Source organism: Rhipicephalus sanguineus, chromosome 2 (genome assembly GCF_013339695.2).
Source record: "Rhipicephalus sanguineus isolate Rsan-2018 chromosome 2, BIME_Rsan_1.4, whole genome shotgun sequence".
Taxonomy (NCBI): Eukaryota; Metazoa; Arthropoda; class Arachnida; order Ixodida; family Ixodidae; genus Rhipicephalus; species Rhipicephalus sanguineus.
In genome coordinates this window covers 156,457,754-156,477,435 of record NC_051177.1, presented here as the reverse complement: position 1 = coordinate 156,477,435, position 19,682 = coordinate 156,457,754, and the positions used below count along the sequence as shown (strand labels likewise).

At 47.2% G+C, this 19,682-nt stretch overlaps 2 protein-coding genes across 4 annotated transcripts in view; both read left to right on the top strand.

The window, feature by feature from the left end:
- LOC119383827 (uncharacterized) overlaps positions 1 to 9,379 on the top strand; it is a 54,344-nt gene extending 44,965 nt beyond the window's left edge. For both annotated transcript variants that reach the window (XM_037652113.2, XM_049412679.1), the window contains one exon: positions 9,221 to 9,379. In XM_037652113.2, the coding sequence (XP_037508041.2) occupies positions 9,221 to 9,322 (102 nt within the window). In that variant the 3' untranslated portion in view covers positions 9,323 to 9,379. The remainder of the gene's footprint in view (positions 1 to 9,220) is intronic.
- Positions 1 to 19,682, top strand: part of LOC119383828 (uncharacterized) — a 146,760-nt gene that overhangs the window by 56,238 nt on the left and 70,840 nt on the right. The gene's annotated exons all lie outside the window — the stretch shown is intronic.

Here is a 19,682-nt window from a genome sequence, read left to right as displayed (position 1 = left end):
GCGGTTGATGACGATGAAAAATTATGGCTGAGCCCAATGTAATGGGTTGGAAGCTTTAGACGACACACTAGTTTCGTAATTCGCATTGTGTGACGTCCGGTCGTTATTTAACTCTCCCACCACGCTTTATAACATACGTTAACTTGAGATAGAGAGAGTCAGGGGGAATTAACTTTATTGAGATCCTGAAGAATTGAATCATGGGAGCCTTATGGGCTTCCTTGGCAGCCAATAGAAGTGCATTTTCGAGGAACCTACTAAGCTCTAAATCATTTTGATTTTCGTGAATTATACAATACAATTTTATACAATTTTCGTGAATATGCAATTTATCGTCATTCTGCGGAGAATCGTGGTACCACTAAACACCTGTAAGGCTTTACGTGAACTTTGTTGATGCTGTGGCTGATGACGATGGAGAATCATGGCAGAGCCCTTTGCAACGGGTGGAAAGCATTGAACAACCCACTCGTTGCGCGATTCCCATTTTTGACGCCTGGTTACACAATTCGCGTTGTGTGGTGCCTAGTCGTTAATTTACTCTTCTACCCCACTACATTACATATTTTAATGTGGTTCCTTCCCGACATGAAGCCTGAAGCCTGTATAGAGTCTTTTTGCAAATCGTTTTCAAGCACCGGCATGACACTGAGGCAGAATGCTGGGCTCCCAAGCAGAGGGCCCAGGTTCGAACCTCGTTCCGTCCTGGATATTTTTTTCCTATTTCGCGTGATAGTAGTTACGGACACAGGCGGCGGCGGCGGCGCAAAACTACGGCGCCGAAAACGGCCCTTGTTGTAATCTCATAACACCTTTTGCTGTAAAACAGGGTGAGCGACGACCTTACCAGTGGGAAGACAGGGCAGGACGATACGGTGCTGATTATTGTAGAAGCCGGAGCAGTACCTCCGCTTGAAGCCGAGTGATCCTTTCTGGCGTAGAGCATCAAAAATGGAACCGTTTAGAACGGCTATGCTTGAAACAACTTCGAAAAAAAAAACACTACATGAATATTTTGTAGTTGGAGTAGTCTCCTTAATGCATCTACTGTTTCGTAGAAAAAGCGTAGCATCGCACCTGGCGTCAAAACACGTTAATTGCGCAAGGATTGGGTGTTTTAAAGGACCAACTACTAAGGTGCGAACACACTGGCGGTGCGGCCCTCTCCCGCGCGCCGCTCACCACTCGCGAGACGCCGCTTTTCTGTCATTCTCCCGTGGAGCGGCAGCGCTTTTCTCCAGCCTACCGGAACGCTTCCTGACCAGTTTCGCCGCTGCCGCCTGCTTCCACGCAAGCAAATGAGCAAACCACCAGTCAGCGCCTGCTTTTCCTCCTCACGCGGGCGTCGTCATATAAACCGGACACTGTTCTCATCACCTGCGCCACCTCACTCCGTCTGTCGGGCAGAAGCCGCGAGCCGGCAGCGAGCCGAGAGGCGCGCTCGCCTCGACGTGTCCACTCTTGTCTCGTGACTCTCGCGCCCGCACTGCGGACAGCGTGCCGCTTCTTGCCAAGCAAGGAACTGACGGGCGGCACGCCGCCGCGCATGCTTTCCGCCAATGTGCACCTGCCTTTACAAAGCGATTAGACACATTTGATCATCATCGGCAGCAAAAGCACCAACAAACTGAGCAGCTGCGTACGTTCGTGCGTTGCCTTACGGACGCCTAGTGGGGTCATACGCTTATTCGCAAAATGAAGAATTATGGCGTAGTGGGCAATGCGCAACTATACTTGCAGTTGGTATTCTAGGATAGCTTGAAGCGGCCAATGTTACGCGCGCAGAAGTTCATTTCCTTGCGGAACAATTCAGACATGCATTGAGAACCGAAACCAGGCTAGCAGTTGAGAAGTTGACGCGCATAGCGCCCGATTACACTAGCGCGTTCTACTCTTGAAGGCGAAGCTCAAACGCCGTCCAATTTTTCTAAACTTCAGAAATACACATTACCGCATTCGACGAACGAGAAATACGCTAGGAAATGTCAACCCCTTCAAAATATGTAAGGCGTTTTAGGCAAGCACATGCACGGTACGACGTAGACGCAACAATTCTCACATCATCAGATGTACAAGAAACTGGACATATAGCACCTAGAAAGCGAGGCTTGCCTAAAGATTTGCGTGTTGTGTGCAACACATGTCCTCTGAAGGAATAACGAACATTCCGCTGACAACAGCCTCGCTGTTAAAGACTTCTTTTCATGGCAATTATAAGTTGGCAGTGCAAGAAGTATTAGTAACCAGTCATCTTCTATTTTGTTTCAATTGAGGTATATTCCGCCTCTACTAAAAAGTATGTTTCGCCATGGAATAGTGAGGCGTGCAAGCACAGTCATAACAGGAAGTACCACACAACACAAACGTCGTCTATCAAGTAAAACCTCGCACTCTGCTGAAAAAAAGGCATGCACCAGCTTCTGCTTCATTTTGTGACATGAGGGCAGGCACAAGTGTGCTCATTGCTGGTACACGCTAACTGCCGGACGGGTGACAAGTTATGAGCTGCATTGGCGGCGAGATCGAGCAGAGTTGGCAACTAGCGGCGAGCGGACGAAACCGCATGGTGTGGATGGCTCCTTGCGTCGTCTACTCGCCACACCGTGTTCGCATGTGTGCGAACGTCATGCACGTCTTCAGAGGACAGCTTATTCCGTTGTGTTCGCACAGTGCCAGATGCTTGTACGTGTGTCTACACCATATACAGAAGCACTTCTCCCTCCGAGGCTTGTATTCACTCTAAAAAGTGCATGCACGTGCCGGCGTGGCACTATAGGTGTAATCATCTTACTGTCCATTCAATAAAATTATTTCAAGGTGGATACCACTTTGTCGTTCCAGCACAGAACATAGTGCATTTGGCGTCATCCTAAACGAAAAAAAGGCACTAAATGTTGTCGAGGTGTGAATGCTGAGTTTTAGCGACACCATCTCGTGAAGTGTTGGCGATTTGGAAATCTTTCTGATACCACAAAGCATGAACTATCGTGTGCAAAGGCCGGTTAGCGGTAAAAAAAATTACACCATCTCCCGCTAAAGGGGACCACGAGGCGATGCGAAGCCGGAACACTTGCACGATCACTTTCCGTTGGCGTTCGTTGGGCATGCTACCGACCTCGCGTCGTGGAACGCGAAGAGGAACACTACGCGCGTCGTGTCTTCCCTCCAGACTGGCTGTTAATTCTCACAGGGCGAGCGGGGAATGCGGTCAACAGGCGCACGAGAGGGGGGCAGCGTAGGAGAGGAGAAAGAGGGGAAGGGGACGTGCATGCGCTGGCGCTCATTGCGGCACTGCGTAGGAGAGAATTTCGGCATGTCGAGCCCGCATTTCAGAGGAGTTAACTGAAGCAAGCGCTGGACTGAACGTGCGCAGCGCTCTACCACTTGAAGGAGAGGAGACTAGAGGAGGAGAGTAGCGCATGCGCCACGAGAGCAGAAGCGAGAATGCAGGACAAGCGCAAGCAGATGCTGGTAGAGAAGTGGAGATAGTAACCCGTAGCTGTTGCAGAGAGGAAAAGAGGAGAGTTGCGCATGCGTAGTGTGAGTGCGGACTACCAGGCCAACGCCGCGGGACATACCCCTGAGTATGAGATGCTTCGCATCTAAAAAGACCTCAGGCCACGCATTTCTACAGCAGTACGCGTATTCATGCAAACGGAAAACAGAGGGCGCAATGTTCTACTTCTTCTAATTATACCGAAATTCCGGCTCTCTTTTTTGTAGCCGCTATAGCAAGAAGGAAATGCTTAATTGGCTAAGTCGCGCAACACTATATATATTGTGGTATAGGCAAAACACAATTTAAACACGTGAAAATGAAGCAAGAAGAAACATCGAGCACAGTGCAAAACACGAATGTGACCGTAGGCCAATAGCCCATTTATTGGCAGATTGCGCTTCTCTCGCAAGTAATAGGAACGTTTGGCCGGTTTTGTGCAATAATGTGGCAGTGAAGGGCGTATACATAACCATTAAGCTGCAGTCAACGCGTTTTATACGCAGACAATCGGCTCAAACCGCCTACGGCGGAGCGCCGCTGCGTACATTTGTATATGCGCTGCCGACCGCCTATCCACATAAACGCGGCGACGGTGCTGCCACCTATAGCCCGAGACATGAGGCCGATCCGATAGCTGTCACAAGGCCACACAAATTGCGACGGTATGTAATGAACTACTGTAGAGGACGGGCTGTTGAAAGGTAATGGCACCTCTGAAATTGTGCTTAGCTTGGCTAATCGGCAGTGGCGAAGCAAGGCGCCGCAGGCGTTTTCCATAACACGTCTGCGGATGTAGTGTACCAGTTGTCCTTTGTTGGGCAGGAGAAGAGGGTGTGATCTGTCGGCGCGTCCGCATGTGAGATTTAGGCCACAAAGTACCCCGCAGAGACCCAATTTCGTACGCTGATGAGGATGGCGTTAATCTGCGCCACTCCCACTGGCCTCCCACTCGCCTTTCATATATATATATATATATATATATATATATATATATATATATATATATATATATATATATATATATATATATATATATATATATATATATATATATATATATATATATATATATATATACAGCATGGTTGGCCAGAAATAAAAAGAAAACTCGAGGGTAATGTTTATCAAGGATACAAATACAAAATGAACTATAAAACTGTTTAAAAATTACATCTAAGGTTGTCGAGCATGAAGAACGGGTCACTTGGCGAGGAATGACCCAGCACCATCTCCCCGAGTTGCCACGTTGTGAAAGGCATGTGTCGAGTCATACACTTCGCAGTGGCCGCTGAACATCAAATAATGTTTTCTTTCCAGTGAACACAGCTTGTTCTGATCTACGCATGCGTATTTGGTGCCTTGAAGAAGCAGTTCGCGGCAGCCGATCTGGCTATTACATCCTAAAATTCAGATTTGAATGCTTGCCTATGACGTTTCTAAACAGCCACGATGTCGCGCGTCTGCGTATTCCTCACCGACAGAACTGGGCGAAAGCATACGAGCCTCTTGGCTGGTCTCGCTGCAGAAGCCGCCACTGTCCCCCTTGCAACCGCAGTAAATTCCTGTGAGCGCTCAGTAGGACGATTAGCTATGGACAAGGGCAGTTTCCTGAACACCAAGGACATATCGGCACCTTGCTTATATGAAGTGCTGGTAGCCAAAACGCTGTCGCGTTGCCGACGCCGAAGAAACGCTGCTTTGTGTTTGGGTCACACACCTGCATTAGCCTCCCATTCCACTTCATTGTCGCGGGGAACACGCTCGGGAGGAAAAAGAGGCAGCACAGCCCCCCCCTCCCCCAACAAGGAACGATACAAAAAAAAATACCGAAGCCTGTTTCAAGCTCACTCAGCAAGTCCCTGCAGCCATATGAGAGGCTGGTGGTAGAGTGTAGGATTGCGGAATATAAGCGATACCAGGTGGAACCACGTCGCGCCACTTAAATTTGGCGCGAATTTTAAATCCAGACTGAAACTACACGCAGCACTTTCAAAGCCTGTAAAATGGAAACCAGAGGATTGACATGCATTACAATTATACCATAACTTAGCTATTTTCTTCGGGAGACAACAAGAAAAAGCGAGACGTTAAAATGTACAATTTTTATGAATATTTGCCTCTGGTTTGTAAAAAAAAATGAAAGCCAGAAGAAAATATCTGTCTACAACGTTTCCTCGATATACTAAAAATGAATGCAGTGCCGAAGACCTCGTTTAAATCTGACCAAATTTGGGCACGCTAGGGCTTCTCAAAATGCGCATGTATTCTCTATGGGAGCTCTGGCTGGTGAAGCCTCTTAAGTCGGACTGAGAGTTGGATGCCTTGGTACTGGTGGATTACTAAGAGAATGGCGCGACAAAGAAAAAATCTAGAAGACGTTTTACCACATGAAGACAAGCGCCGACACCTAACTGAAGTTTAATTTAAAAAACGCAGAATATATACACTCACGTGGCTACACACAAGGAAGCGTAAACCAGCAAAAAACTTCGGCAGATCCCACGCACCGTGGGAGTCGATGTTATGCGAAGCATGCGGCGGGAAGGTGACTGTGGCGTAATTTATTTTACTGAGCAAAACGTTACAAAATGACGCTAAATATTCGTATACATTTTGTATGCACACATATATGTTGAAGAGCAGCATATGTGTTATATAACGAGTTGTTCACAGTTAGGTAACGCTGCCAGTGGCAAAGTAGGTATTACCAACACCAGAAGCGGTAAGCTGATATGTAGTGCTTATACTTTTCCGTTATCACGGAGAATGTACGCACCTTTCACGAACCCGTGTGCATGCGTGGAAGAGGTTTTTAACAGTTCCTGGACAAGGACATCATCACCGTGATCAGTGAGCACCAGCAGCTGGTCATGACCTGTTATCGGATCCGGTCGTGATCGCGGTGACGAGGGGTCCATGTGTAGCGATGTAGGAGGTATAGCGCAGCTGTTGAAAATCGTGGATGCCGCGGTCATTTCGTCGACAAATTGTCTGTCGATATAGCCGGCGACATGCCGGAACCTTAAGTCACCCGTCGGCTGGTGAGGTATAGACCGTAGAGGCGGATAGGCCTGGACAGCTGTACGTAGACCATCAGTGGATGGCGCTTGTCGTACTCAAAGGCTACCTGGGCGTATGTGGCCTACGCAGCCTAGTCTACGAAGCGGCTGTCAATTAATCTGACATCATCCTTTGTCCGCATGAGGCTATCGCCCAGCCTCGTAAAAAGTGAAGAGGACAATGCTTCGTTCTGGCGGACTAAGTGCACTTTACGATGCGATGATGTGAATATCATACGTAACATTCGTTCGTGTATTCCTCCGGGGTCAAGTAATTCTACACATAGCTTGCTGAATCATAGGAATACAAATGTAATATTTATTAGACTGCTATAAAAGCGGAGCCAACACTGGAACCACAGACGTCAATCTGATATGACGCCTGTATCCTACGAGTACATATGCAGCGTTTATTGCTTTCTTGTAAAATTAGATAGCGGCCACCATAACCACAGTTGACGTTGCACCGACATTGCGTCTGCACAGGCTGTTTTTACAAACCAGTTTATAGACCTGGCGTGGCTCTGTGGTAGAATGCCTGATTGCCACGCAGAATGCTTGGCTTCGATCACTGCTGGGATCCTAATTTTCATTCTTTCCATTCGTGGGGTCAAGGCTGCCGATGTCTGTTTTTCTTAGCCCTGTTGCATTTAAGTTACCATTGTCTCTTCTCTCCGTTCCTGGGTAGATATAAACTGTCAATCACCTGTGACGCATACCTGTACACTGCGGCCCATGGTAAACGGCTATGTGCCACACGTGTCTAGAGTAAAGAGTTTGACGACCTACGCGACAGGACTTTCACGTTAGTCATGTCATGACAAGACAGTCATATTCGTCAATTCCTCTTACCCTCGCATGCCAATTTTGGTCTACACCAAGTTAAGGAGGCGATCATGAGAGCACACAGACGTAGGCGGCTAGATAGATGGAGAGATAGATAGATATATAGATAGATAGATACGTAGTTGAAACGCTCAAAGTGCCAACGGTTCGCTAACGAATGCTTCGCAATTAAAAACTAATTATTCTTTAAGGTACAAGAATTCTTTATGCTGCAACATGCACCTGGCTGCCGTGCCACACAAGAGATGGTACCACCGCCTTGCCAAAAGCATGATAGCTCCTTCCACGTGCGCTTTGCGGCGCTTGGTCGCTACATCTGGAGGCGGAAACAACCTGACCGAACTGCTGCAGACGACACGTATCTCAACTACCGCAATAACTGAAAAGTCTATAAAAGGAATCAAAAAGTAGTGCGCAAGTCGCACCCCGAGTTTGCGAATCTCCCTAACGAGATTCTATTCGTGCAGGTGAAACCCTACATGATTTTCTCAAACATTGTCATCGTCGTTGCGGTAAACGGAGCAGTGGGAACTCTTCGAACAGGAATCGCTGCGTCACCGTGCTGCACACTTCCTCATGCTTCAGAGCAGTGGAGCTGCATTTCGTTTTAAATTTTGAGTATACCTTATAATGCATCCATAATAAATAACGCAACCGTAATACGTATTACTTCGGGTACTGTTTGCTTAACAATTTTCGTATGTGAAAACCAAAGTACGGGGCTTCCCTACAACATCAAAAAAAGCCGTGAAACGAAGCGTAGGATTTAGATACACTGCAAATGACTTGGCATCCTTAAAGTGGTTTCAAGCCACCGGACAGCCTTGGGCAAAGACGAATTTACAACATGGGGTGCTAGACGGTTTTGATTTCCCAGACAGCCTTTTGGTTTGCGTAAGGGGTAATGTCTTACCTAAGACTCTGCTTACAAATTCAGGGTGTTATTTGTTGTCAAAACACCTCTAGCTGATGTGACAGAGCATCAGCTGATATTAGAATTCACTCATTAGAAAAGCGTTCATAACAGGCGAGAGTACATTAACAGATATGATTGTTTTGGAGCAGCCTACAAACCTACCATGGAATTCAGCGAATCCAGATTATTTGGTTATTCAGAACAGAAAAATTCCCACCGGCAATAAGTGCCAGTTCAGGATATCATGCCTATCGTGACTAGACGGTCGGTGCATGGCATTGTACCGCGAGTGGTGTACGTGGTGTTTTACAATTTATGCTTGTGTGTATGGTTATGCGCGCATGTGCGGCAATGTGTCCTTCGATGCAGATGTAGTTGGATTTTTCCTGACTAACATCCTTCGTGTTTCTAATTTTTGAATTCATAAACATGTTTGCGCAACTTGCGAACCGCAAGATACAAATTTGTTGATTCATGGAAGTGTATTTTATGTAGGGTGAAAATATTCTAGTTATAGACACAGTAAACCACTTTAAGGGGTACAAAGTAGCTTTCTTCGGTGCTTTCCTTGTTTTATTTTTGTTTTGCACTCCTGCGCACCCAATTTCAGAGGCAAACCAATCACTGATGCCCCATAATGTCTTTTCTCCCTCCCCTTATTTTTTCGCACTTCTTCTCTTCTCCTCTACATTTGAGATGGGGTAGAATGAGCAAAGCGTACACAGGCAAGCTGCAAGGAATTCATTTGCAGCCCTCACGGAGACAAGTCCACTTCTCGGTACATTGGCTCCCGTCCCATTCGTTCTTCAACGACCGCTCATCTACTAAAGCCTCAATGTTCCTATGAACTTCTGTCTTGCTTGGATTTGTACTAATGAGCTACTTTTTACTGTTTCGCAGCATCTCGGCCCTAACGGACAAAGCCGTATTAATACAACTTGCAAGCAAGATGGCGAGAAAGTTGTCTGCCGCGAAACAGTTCCGGTACCACCAGCTTGCTGAAACGTAATATTGCACTTATTCTTTTCCTCTGTGAATATAAAATAAACCTAGCATATACAGTCATTGTACATCTTCAAATGAAATAAAAAGTATTTTCGTTGAAATGGCGTCAAGATTTCTTACATAATTCAGGTACAATTTAATTTAAGGATATCACAGATACAAGTCTGGCAGTTGTTTTCAAAAACGCAAGTATCGTACTTTAAAGGGGCACAGACATAAAGTTTCAAGCTCGAGATGTGCCTTCATTCGATTGTTCAGTATGCATAAGTATTTTTGAAAAAGTTCGAATGGCATCCGTCAGCTGGAAGTTATTTTATTTCAAGGGCAAAGGGCGTACGAAACCTCAAAGGGGCTTTCAGCACTCTGCGACGTCGACACCACTGTGACGTTTTCGGTGTGGCGCATACCATCTCGAGTGACGATGCACTAGTAGCGATGACGTAGACGATTCGAGTGTTTTTATCGTGGCGCCGACGCCTGGAAACGCTGCTCTCACTCTTCGTGTCTGATCTTCGTCGCGCCGCTTTGATGATTTCATCAAATTACAAGACGCAAACCACCAAGAAAAGGAAGGCGAAAGTAAATAGCATGATTCGACGTGTGTGCTCCAGTCAGCATGTTGAGGAATTGTGTTGTTGGAAGCGCGGAAAAACCGGAATGAGTGTTTCGTTTCATTACACGTGGGGTGAACGGCGACACGACGACAAGCTACCAAAGTGGAGTAGCGTATAGATAAATATCATCGCTAACAAGTAACACGCATGTAGCGTTAACAGTGAATTTTAGTTTTACCGTAAACTTCATTGCGCTAGCGTAATACCGGGTCACTGCCGCCGTAACCGCGAGAGGTCGCATAGGTGGGGCCGTCTGGCGGCGCAAAGAACTTTGCAAGCACAGAATTGCTATTTGTAGAACCTAAGGTATTCTATTTCTCCGCGGGTGTGCATTCGCTATACCGATATTCCATCAACCCCTTTGAGTACACCGGAATGCCGTGCATGCTAAAATTATCTAATATAGCTAACTGAGACACACCAGCAAGCATGGACCAAGCGTGCGTCCCCGGGCACCTCCTCGTTGTTGCTTGAAACGGCGTCCATTTTTTAGTCGCTCTTTTGCAAAGTGTCGAAGCGAAAATGATTCGCGAAGGTGCGAAGCTTGGCGATTCTAAGTTCCAGAATGTCGTCTTCAACACTAATCGACACTTTTGACGGTGGCGACGGCGATGCTGGTGACAAGGCATGACCGAATGTGCACGCCTAGCAGACGAAATGTTAACTGAGCAGCTGAGCCTCACGTCACTCCTTTCTCTAGACAAGTGGTCAGCTGGGGCGCGGTCTGGAGGTGGCGCTGACGGCGCTAAAAAAAGGCGGGCTTGCCGGTCGTTTTGGATCGTGCTAGATACCGGTGATCTAAATCAATAAAACAGGTAGTTATTCGTCCGTCAGTGGCATTTTGGGTCGAGAATCGCTACTAAGGGGTCGATAACTACTCGTGGATGCCAAAATCTTGACATACGTAAATTTGATGTCAGAGCTCCTTTAAAAAAATCGAGAAAAACTCAGCGGAGTTGTTAAACGTTGTTTTCATATTTGAAGAAAATCAGCTGCTTTCATCAAAACAATATTTATCTATAGAGAGCACTTACAAGTCAAAGCAGACATACTGCGGGAACAATATGCAGTCTTCTGTCGCGTACGAAAATTCTGACAGGTCTCGCGCGCTGTGGGAATCGGTGTAACGCGAAGCAGTCAGCGAGGAGCTGTATGCTCGTACACTGCATTGTTTGGCTTGGAGTGAAATCAATAATAACAATAATGATATAATTATTAATATTAATATCTCGCGTTTAACATCCCAAAACCACGATATGATATGAGAGACGCCGTTGTGGAGGGCTCCGGAAATTTCGACCGCCTGGGGTTCTTTAACATGCCCCCAAATCCAAGTACACGAGCCTCAAACATTTTCGCCTCCATCGAAAATGCAGCCACCGCGGCCGGGATTCGATCCCGGAACTTTGGGTCAGCAGTCGATCGCCATTGAGACAAATCAAGACATTCAGGCCATGGAATGCCGTCTACTATCGCATGTTTGTCATGCTTACACACATGTGCGATCTGACATATACCATGCTAATAAAACGTATATTCTGGATTATTCAATGCATGACATCATTTCTATTCGTCCTACAGTCATAAATATAATATCAGTTTTGCTACATATAGAGTTGACGAAACAGCACTGAGCGTACCAATACAAAGCCGTGGAACCCATATGCTGCATGACATGCATGTGATAAATTTCATGGTTTGACCTGTAATTTATGTTGTTCATGTATTCATGTCACCGCGTACCGATATTGGCGTATTTCCAGCTAATGAAACGAACCCAAGCCTACAAAGACCGTGTCACATCAACCATACTTTATATGACGTGCATGTCAGGATTTTCATGTTACGAACTGTCAGTTATGTTGGTCGTGCATAATATTAATTGGTCGTGGTAGTATTATAATAATAATAATTGGTTGGTCGTCATGTCATAATAATTTTGGTCAATATCTAATTAACGCAACGAGGGTGAGCGCATCAAGATCCCGTCATGTAAGTCATGTGAGACATGACATGCACGTCGCAATTTGCATGTTGCGGTTTGCCAGTTATATTACTCATCCGCAGTATTCACATCATACCAAATTTTCTATATATCGAATTAACGGAAGAGCCGCCACAGCACCAAGGTTGCGCCGAGTAAATCATGCGGCATCGGACAAGCAGGCCATGATCTCCATAATACGGCGGGTATGTCGGTAGTATGACGGGGAGTGTCATGATGCTGGTGCTAAACTCATGTCATACCACATCAGTTGTGGTATATACAATAAAATCCCACTTGAAGGAATTTCCACGACCCTAGGCGAAGGTTCGTTAAAGTCAAAGTTCGCTGAAATGGAATGATGGTGTTGCAACTTGTTATCATGTCATGTCACACCCCCCCATTCTGGTATATATCCACTCAAAGTAATCGCCACAAGAAGATGCCGTAGGCGGCATAGATAGATAGATAGATAGATAGATAGATAGTGATAGATAGATAGATAGATAGATATAGATAGATAGATAGATAGATAGATAGATAGATAGATAGATAGTTAGATAGATAGATAGATAGATAGATAGATGTATATATCCACTCAAAGTAATCGCCACAAGAAGATGCCGTAGGCGGCATAGATAGATAGATAGATAGATAGATAGATAGATAGATAGATAGATAGATAGATAGATAGATAGATAGATAGATAGATAGATAGATAGATAGATAGATAGATAGATAGATAGATAGATAGATAGATAGATAGATAGCGTGGGGGCGCTGGTGGCGGACAGAGAAACAGAGCACCATGAGAACGAAGCCTTGGCGCGCGCTCGTGCTTGGCGGAATATTCGACAGTCAGGGCCCGAGGGTTGTGTATTAAAGGTGGTAGTTTCTCCTCTGGCTTTGCCTGGTTCCTTGACCCGCTCCCGCAATGGCGTCCGATGTGATCATCTCGGGACCGACGGACTCGTAGTGGGTACGACTGCTAGATATCCTCAAATGGCTCTATGCGGCGACCGTCAATTTTCTCGAGGCCACGGAGGTCCCGACTGGCGGGATACGACCGACGGGGTAGCTATGCACGCCAGCTCCTGGTGACGACCGGAGGGCGGAGGACGAGAACCACAATTTCCCTACTGAAGGAGATGCCATGCCTACCGAGACTGAGACTGCGGAGACTGTCCAGGAAGACGTCGGCATTGCGGATGGCGGGAACTTTTCGACGAGCCAGCACTAGGGGATGACGAGGAGTGCGGTGATGACGAGAGCACGGATAACGTGAGTGGCTTAGAATACGCGAAAGTTGCCGAGGAGATCGTTGAGGACGATACCAGAGACCTCTAGGACAGCGAAGAAGAGGCCGATGAGTGTCGGCCCTGGGAAGAGCGGGTGGAGGTGTTGCAGCGTGGCGATGAAGAGGCCAGTGTTTTCCGTGATAGCGAAAAGGAGGTTGTTGACGAGGATGGAGTCGAGGAGAACGCAGGACGGCGCTGCGAACTGGGACGGAGCAGCCTACGGCATCGCCTAGAACGAAAAAGACGATAGTCCGCAGGACGAAGGCGTCAGGGGCGGGACAGCCGCATATGCGGAACGTGACCCGAAGAAAGACGTCGAAAATGATGGAAGTGAGGAATATTAGGAAAAGTAAAAGAACGAGGCGGGCAGTGACGAAAAGGACGAAGGTGTTAATAGAAGCGTGCTGGCCGAAGAAGATTGTGAAGATAACAGTGTCGTCAGCGATGGTGTCGTCATGGAACGAGGAGGGAACGGCGAGTGGCAAGCACATCAAGGACGTTTTGCTCAGCAGCGAAACGAGCGAGAAGGAAGCGTAGACGGAGAACAGAGAAAGCGACTGGTCTGGAAAGCTTGGACACAGAGAGCCACCACTCCAGCGGCATCCTGAAGGCGACCCAGAACTTGTCCAGGCTGCTGGAAGGCGCCGGGCGTTGCGCCAACCTCAAGCAACGGCCCTCAAGACCGTCAAGCACAACGGCGATAAACGCGGACGGCCAGTAGAGGATGACACCAGCAACCAGAGAGATGATGAGGTACCCCGGCTGCTTGGCGAAGACGGACAAGGCGAGGGAAGTCCTAGAAAGTCCCTGGGACACGCAGATAAGGATGACGCCGACGATGCTGCTGCCATGGTGCAGTTGGTGGCGAAGTGCTAGACCTGTGTGAGTCGGCGGTACTTGCCTGTCCTGGCCAAGGCGAATGGGCAGTCCATACAACGGACGCGGAATCCGTCATTTGCGGGAGTAGGTGGCCGAACTTAACCCTGTGCCCACCCCTGTCTTCGAAAAAGGAGAGGATAATGTGGGCCATCGGCTGTGGCAAGGGAAATAGAGGACCAGGAAACGAAGCCTGGGCCGGCCTCGGTGGAACGTCGGGCAGCCAGAGCCCACGCGTTGGCTATCAAAGGTGGTTTTCCCTCTAACTCCGCCTCACTCCTTGCTCCCTCCCCCCCCCCACCGCCGTAGATAGATAGATAGATAGATGGATAGATAGATAGATAGACAGATAGATAGATAGATAGATAGATAGATAGATAGATAGATAGATAGATAGATAGATAGATAGATAGATAGATAGATAGATAGATAGATAGATAGATAGATAGATTTCCAAATTTGGATTGATCATTATAAAAAATCTGTAGTTTGAAGGACAGTATAAAATACAATTGGAAAAAACATGGTTTGTCCCTCCGTCATAGGAATCGGTCTAACACGAAAGTGAAACGTGTCTTTACAAAAGTAGTTCAATGTTCATTATAGCTTAAGAAATGGGACATTGTACAATGTCTGCTGGTGTTTGGCGGCTACAGCACCGTTTGATGTGGGCGCAGCTACGCTGACGCCTGGTCGGACATTTCCATCCCATGGAATACCGTCAATGATCGAGGTTAAACCTTTGTGTTAGCTGAAGTAGTTGACATAAACCCGGACACAGCGTGCGGTTAATCCCGCGCAAATATGGCATCAACAAACACATAATAAGCACTAGTACGCGATATGCGCTGATGGAAAGCGTCGTCATTTGAGAGAAACGGCAAGGTGTGCGCTCTCCAGCAACTGGTAACCTACACTTCTGCTCATGCATACACTACCACACAGCGCTTCAGGAACGCGAGAGGCAGAGCTCATAGCTTGAGCAGTGATCGCGCGAAGGCGTCCCGCTCCCCGCTCGCGTCTCTCACTGGAAAAAAACTCACTGAAACTGTATTGAAATGAAGGGTGGTGGGAAATGGGGGAACCAGCCTCCTCTGCGCTGAGACAACTGAAGCACGTCCTTTCGGCGCTTGTTAGTGTCATGATGACGCACTTTCACTTCACCTCTCCAAGACGACGACACGGTCCCACGCGAACAAGGTCACTGCGGAAGAGACAAAATGCAAACATATACGGCGCGTTTCTAAAGTTTCGTTCTTCAGCATTGGTGGCGCAGTGGGCTACACGCCCGACTCCCGTCGTCGCGGTCTGAGAGGTCGAGGGTTCGACTCCTAATTATAAACATTTACTAAACTTTTTCTTCTGTTTTTCATTGCTAGGTACATTTTACTGACGTGTTTTCTTGACGGAAACACGTCAGCGATGTCTAGGTAGACCACGGCATAAAACACTATCGTGTTAAAATATTGGCAGAAGGTCAGGGGCGTAGGCAGAATGTTTTTTCTGTGGGGGGCACCTCTATGATCTGAAGAGGGGGCAGGTCACGCAGATGTGGACGAGTGTAATATTGTGCTGTGTACGCCATGGCAAAAGAAAATCGGGAGGGGGGCACAGGCCCGGTGTGCTCCCCCCCTCCAAGGCTACGCCACTGCAGAAGGTATTTCAGATTATCCAGCCTTCCGCTTTCAAGCGAAGTATCCAGTTTCATTGGGCTAAACTAGCACATCCAAAATGGTAGGCCTGTGCACTTTACTCGATGATATCGTACTTGGTACAAACTTTTTGCGTTTCAGCACTCTTCCCGGCCGTCTAGGAAACAGTAATTTCGCTCAGACAAGGCTGGGCAGTATCGCGATACAAGAGTATCGCGATAGTATTTCAGAGATACTTTTGAGTTTCTGTATTTTTGTATCTTTTTATTTATTTATTTTTATTTAACAATACTGTAGGTCTTCTGCAGACCCATACAGGAAGCGGGCATACATCATCACAGGTAACCAATTAGATACAAAGTTCAGGAAATACAATATTTTGAGGGACGATACGCACAACAGCGAAACACTTGAAAAACTACGCATGAGAAACAATATATATGTACAAAAGATTACAATGCGCCACTGCAAAACACGTTTTTCGTTATCGCAACAACAAGAACAGCAAGATGTAACTATACTGGCTCTGTTAACTGCTCCACAAAAGAACAAAACTCATCAATATTTGTAATATTAACAGCATCATCTGGTAGCGCGTTCCAAGCGGTGACAGCGCGAGGGAAAAAGGAATATTTAAACACATTGCTATGGGCACTGGAGGGACATTTATTATGGTTCATCCTACTAGAACGGCGGCCAGGCGGATGAATATAGTCGTCTTTACAGATTTTAAGGTGACCGTGAAAAAGGAGATAAAAAAACTTCATGGAAGCAACATGACGCCGGCTAGACAGAGTTGCTAGGTGCGCTTGATGACGCATGTCCGTTACACTGTCGCGCCAGGAGTATTCTGAGTATATAAACCTCAGGGCCCTGTTCTGCAATTTTTCAAGTTTTTCACGAAGATAGTTTTGATGAGGGTCCCACACTATACATCCGTATTCTAGAATGGGCCTGACCAGGGTTTTGTAGGCGGTTAGTTTAACTGCTGAAGGTGCTTTGCTCAATTTTCTACGCAGAAATCCAAGTTGTTTAAAAGCCTTGGTACATGTATTGGTAATGTGCTGTTCCCATTTTAAATCTTGCGAGAATGTTACGCCCAGATATTTTACTTTGTCAACTTTGCTAATATTGGAGCCATTAAGATTGTACACAAATGACAAAGGTCGTTTTTTCTTGGTTAGACTTATGAACGCGGTAAATGAACGAGATAAATTTGAAAAATGTATTCGTATCTCAGCAGTGAAATACATTTACGATGTATCGTTTGTATCGCGATGCTATGCCGGACGCGAGCATCTCGTTACATTTCTTTTTGTCGGAAATGAGTTGAGGCTTGTTTCCAAGGGAGGAACGAGGGTTTTTTTTTGTTTGTTTCTGTGCCAAGACAAGCAAATTCGCGCCGCCGGTCGCCGACAGAAAGGGCGACGATGGTTTCTCGTCGTGCACAGAATGGCCCATGTGGTAAAGCACGCGACACCACAGACAGCGGAATCGCGGAGGCAGTGTTGTCGGCCTCTGCCGACAAAAGTCGCTGTCTCTGAAGGTCATTGCAGCACGCCTAATTTTTTTCGGGTGGCAAGCAATTACTTCGTGATCCCCCGCGCGGATACCGCCTTGGACCAGAGGCTTTGCAATGCTTCGCGTGCGTTCTGTTCTCAAAGCGGCGGCACTTCGAAAAGCAGTTCCCGTTGTCGCGGCGGAAGTGACTAGAAGATGGCTATCTTTGTCGCGCTTTCAGCCACCTCTCCAGCGTGTCGGGGTGCGTTCCTAAGTGGTCACAAGCGTGACACGGTCTTTTGAGGTACCAGGCTCTCACACTGCCGGAGCTGACTTCACCTGTTGCGGCTTGCTGAAATGGGTGCTGGTAGCGTCGGTGGTGGCGACACTCTTTCGCCCCAGGCGACGAGTGCATGCTGTAGTTTGTGATGGGGCGCTCTGAGCAGCTGTCCCTGTTTCCACGCCTGTTCAAAGAGATGGCAGGAGCGATTTGGGAGGACTTAAACCCTCTCACCCCCAAACGACATGATTTTAGGAAGCCAATGTTTGAATTGTGCAGTTTTGGCGTATTGGGTGCCATTGCGGGTAGGTATTTATGACCGGCCTATATGGGCAGCGGAATCCTCAGCCGTCTGGTCCGGCGCCGACCGGGCAAGACGGCTGAGGATTCCAAAGGTGGGGACCGACTTCGGCTTCTGAACGGTCAGAACAACCCACGTGAGGGCGGAAGTGTTTCAGCATCTAGATAACCCGAGAAGAGATATCGCCACGCTGCAGGGCTACCCGGCTTTGAAGGCGGTATTTATTCACTGTAACAAGAATTTGTGCTCGTCTGCAGCGGTATAGACAGACTTTTTTTTCTTCTTTCGCTAGTCTTGTGCTGAGGCCGAATCGACACTGTCTAGGAGACGCTGTCTGTATCTGACTCTCCCACCGCATGCGTTAGTGCATATATTAGTATTATAGGTAGCTTCGTTCAGTTGATTAGTTTCCTCTTAAATACAGCCTCTTAAATACAGCTGTTCAATGGATTAGTTTCCTCTTAAATACAGCCAGGAATTCTGCATAAACGTCTAGTATTTTACGACAGAGTCATTTACCTCGGTGGAAAAGCAGTGCATACGTAGCCACGAAACTTACTTTATTCATTACGGCGGAAGGATATAGACTGCGATGTCTCTGACGCTCGGGTCGAGCTCCCAGTTCGTGAATCACATACGTATATTAAACGGGGTCTGGCATTCCGTCCGTGGCAGGTGGAGTAAATGCCCACGCTATCATCATCTGGCCGCGGCCGTAGAGCTATACAACTCTCCCATAACCATGGAAGCCTCCGAGCGTACACGCCACAGATGTCTAACTCTAATATGTCAACTTAATAGGATCACTTTCAGAAATCAAAAAGTTAGTTTCTTTTTTTTATCGTCGACGGTTCCTCTGCGAAACGTCAACACTGCCTGTCAACTTCTGAGTGAGAACGAAAGGTACTTAGTGGTACCATCGGCATCTGGATCGATCAGCAGTACAGAGCATCGCCGGCGGAACGCGTCGCCAAGATTTTACAGCGAAAGCTGTTATGAGATCATTTCACCGGCCGTTTTTGGCGCCGTAGTTGTCCGCCGCCGCCGCCGCCGCCGGTGTCCGTAACCAGTATCGCTCGAAATAAGAAAAATATTCCAGGATGGAAAGAGGTTCGAACCTGGGCCCTCTGCGTGGGAGCCCAGTATTCAACCTCTGAGCCATGCCGGTGCTTGAAACTGCTTTGCAAAAAGGTCCTATACAGGCTTCATGTCGGGAAGGAACCACATTAGCATATGCAATATAACGTGGTAGAAGATTAAAATAAGCACCAAGCGTGGCACAACGCGAATGCTGTAACCAGGAGTCACACAATACGAATTGCGCAACGAGTAGGTTGTTGAATGTTTCCAACCCATTACAATGGGCTCTGCCATAATTCTTCAACGTCATCAGGCACAGCATCAACAAAGTGCGCATAATGCCCTACATGCGTTTAGCAGGTACCAACGCTCTCCGTAGAATGACGAAAAATGGCACAGTGCCTGCTGCCCTACTTCTAAAAAATTACAATGATTTATAGCGTAGTGGGTTCCTCGCAAGTGCACTTGTACTGGTTGCCAAGGAAGCCCGTAAGCGCATGATCCATTTCCTCGGGGTCTCAGTAAAGTTCTTCGCCCCCTCCACGTCTCTTGCCAAGCCAACGTATGTTATACAGCATGACGGGAGAGGGAAATAGCGACCGGGCGTCACCCAATGCAAATTACGTAACTGGTGGGCCGTTTAAAGCTTCCAACCCATTACAAAGGCTGAGCCATAATTCTTCATCGTCATCAGTCGTCGCGTCAACAAAGTGCACATAGTGCCTTACAGACGTGTAGCTGGTGCCTTGCTTCTCCGCAGAATGAAGAATAA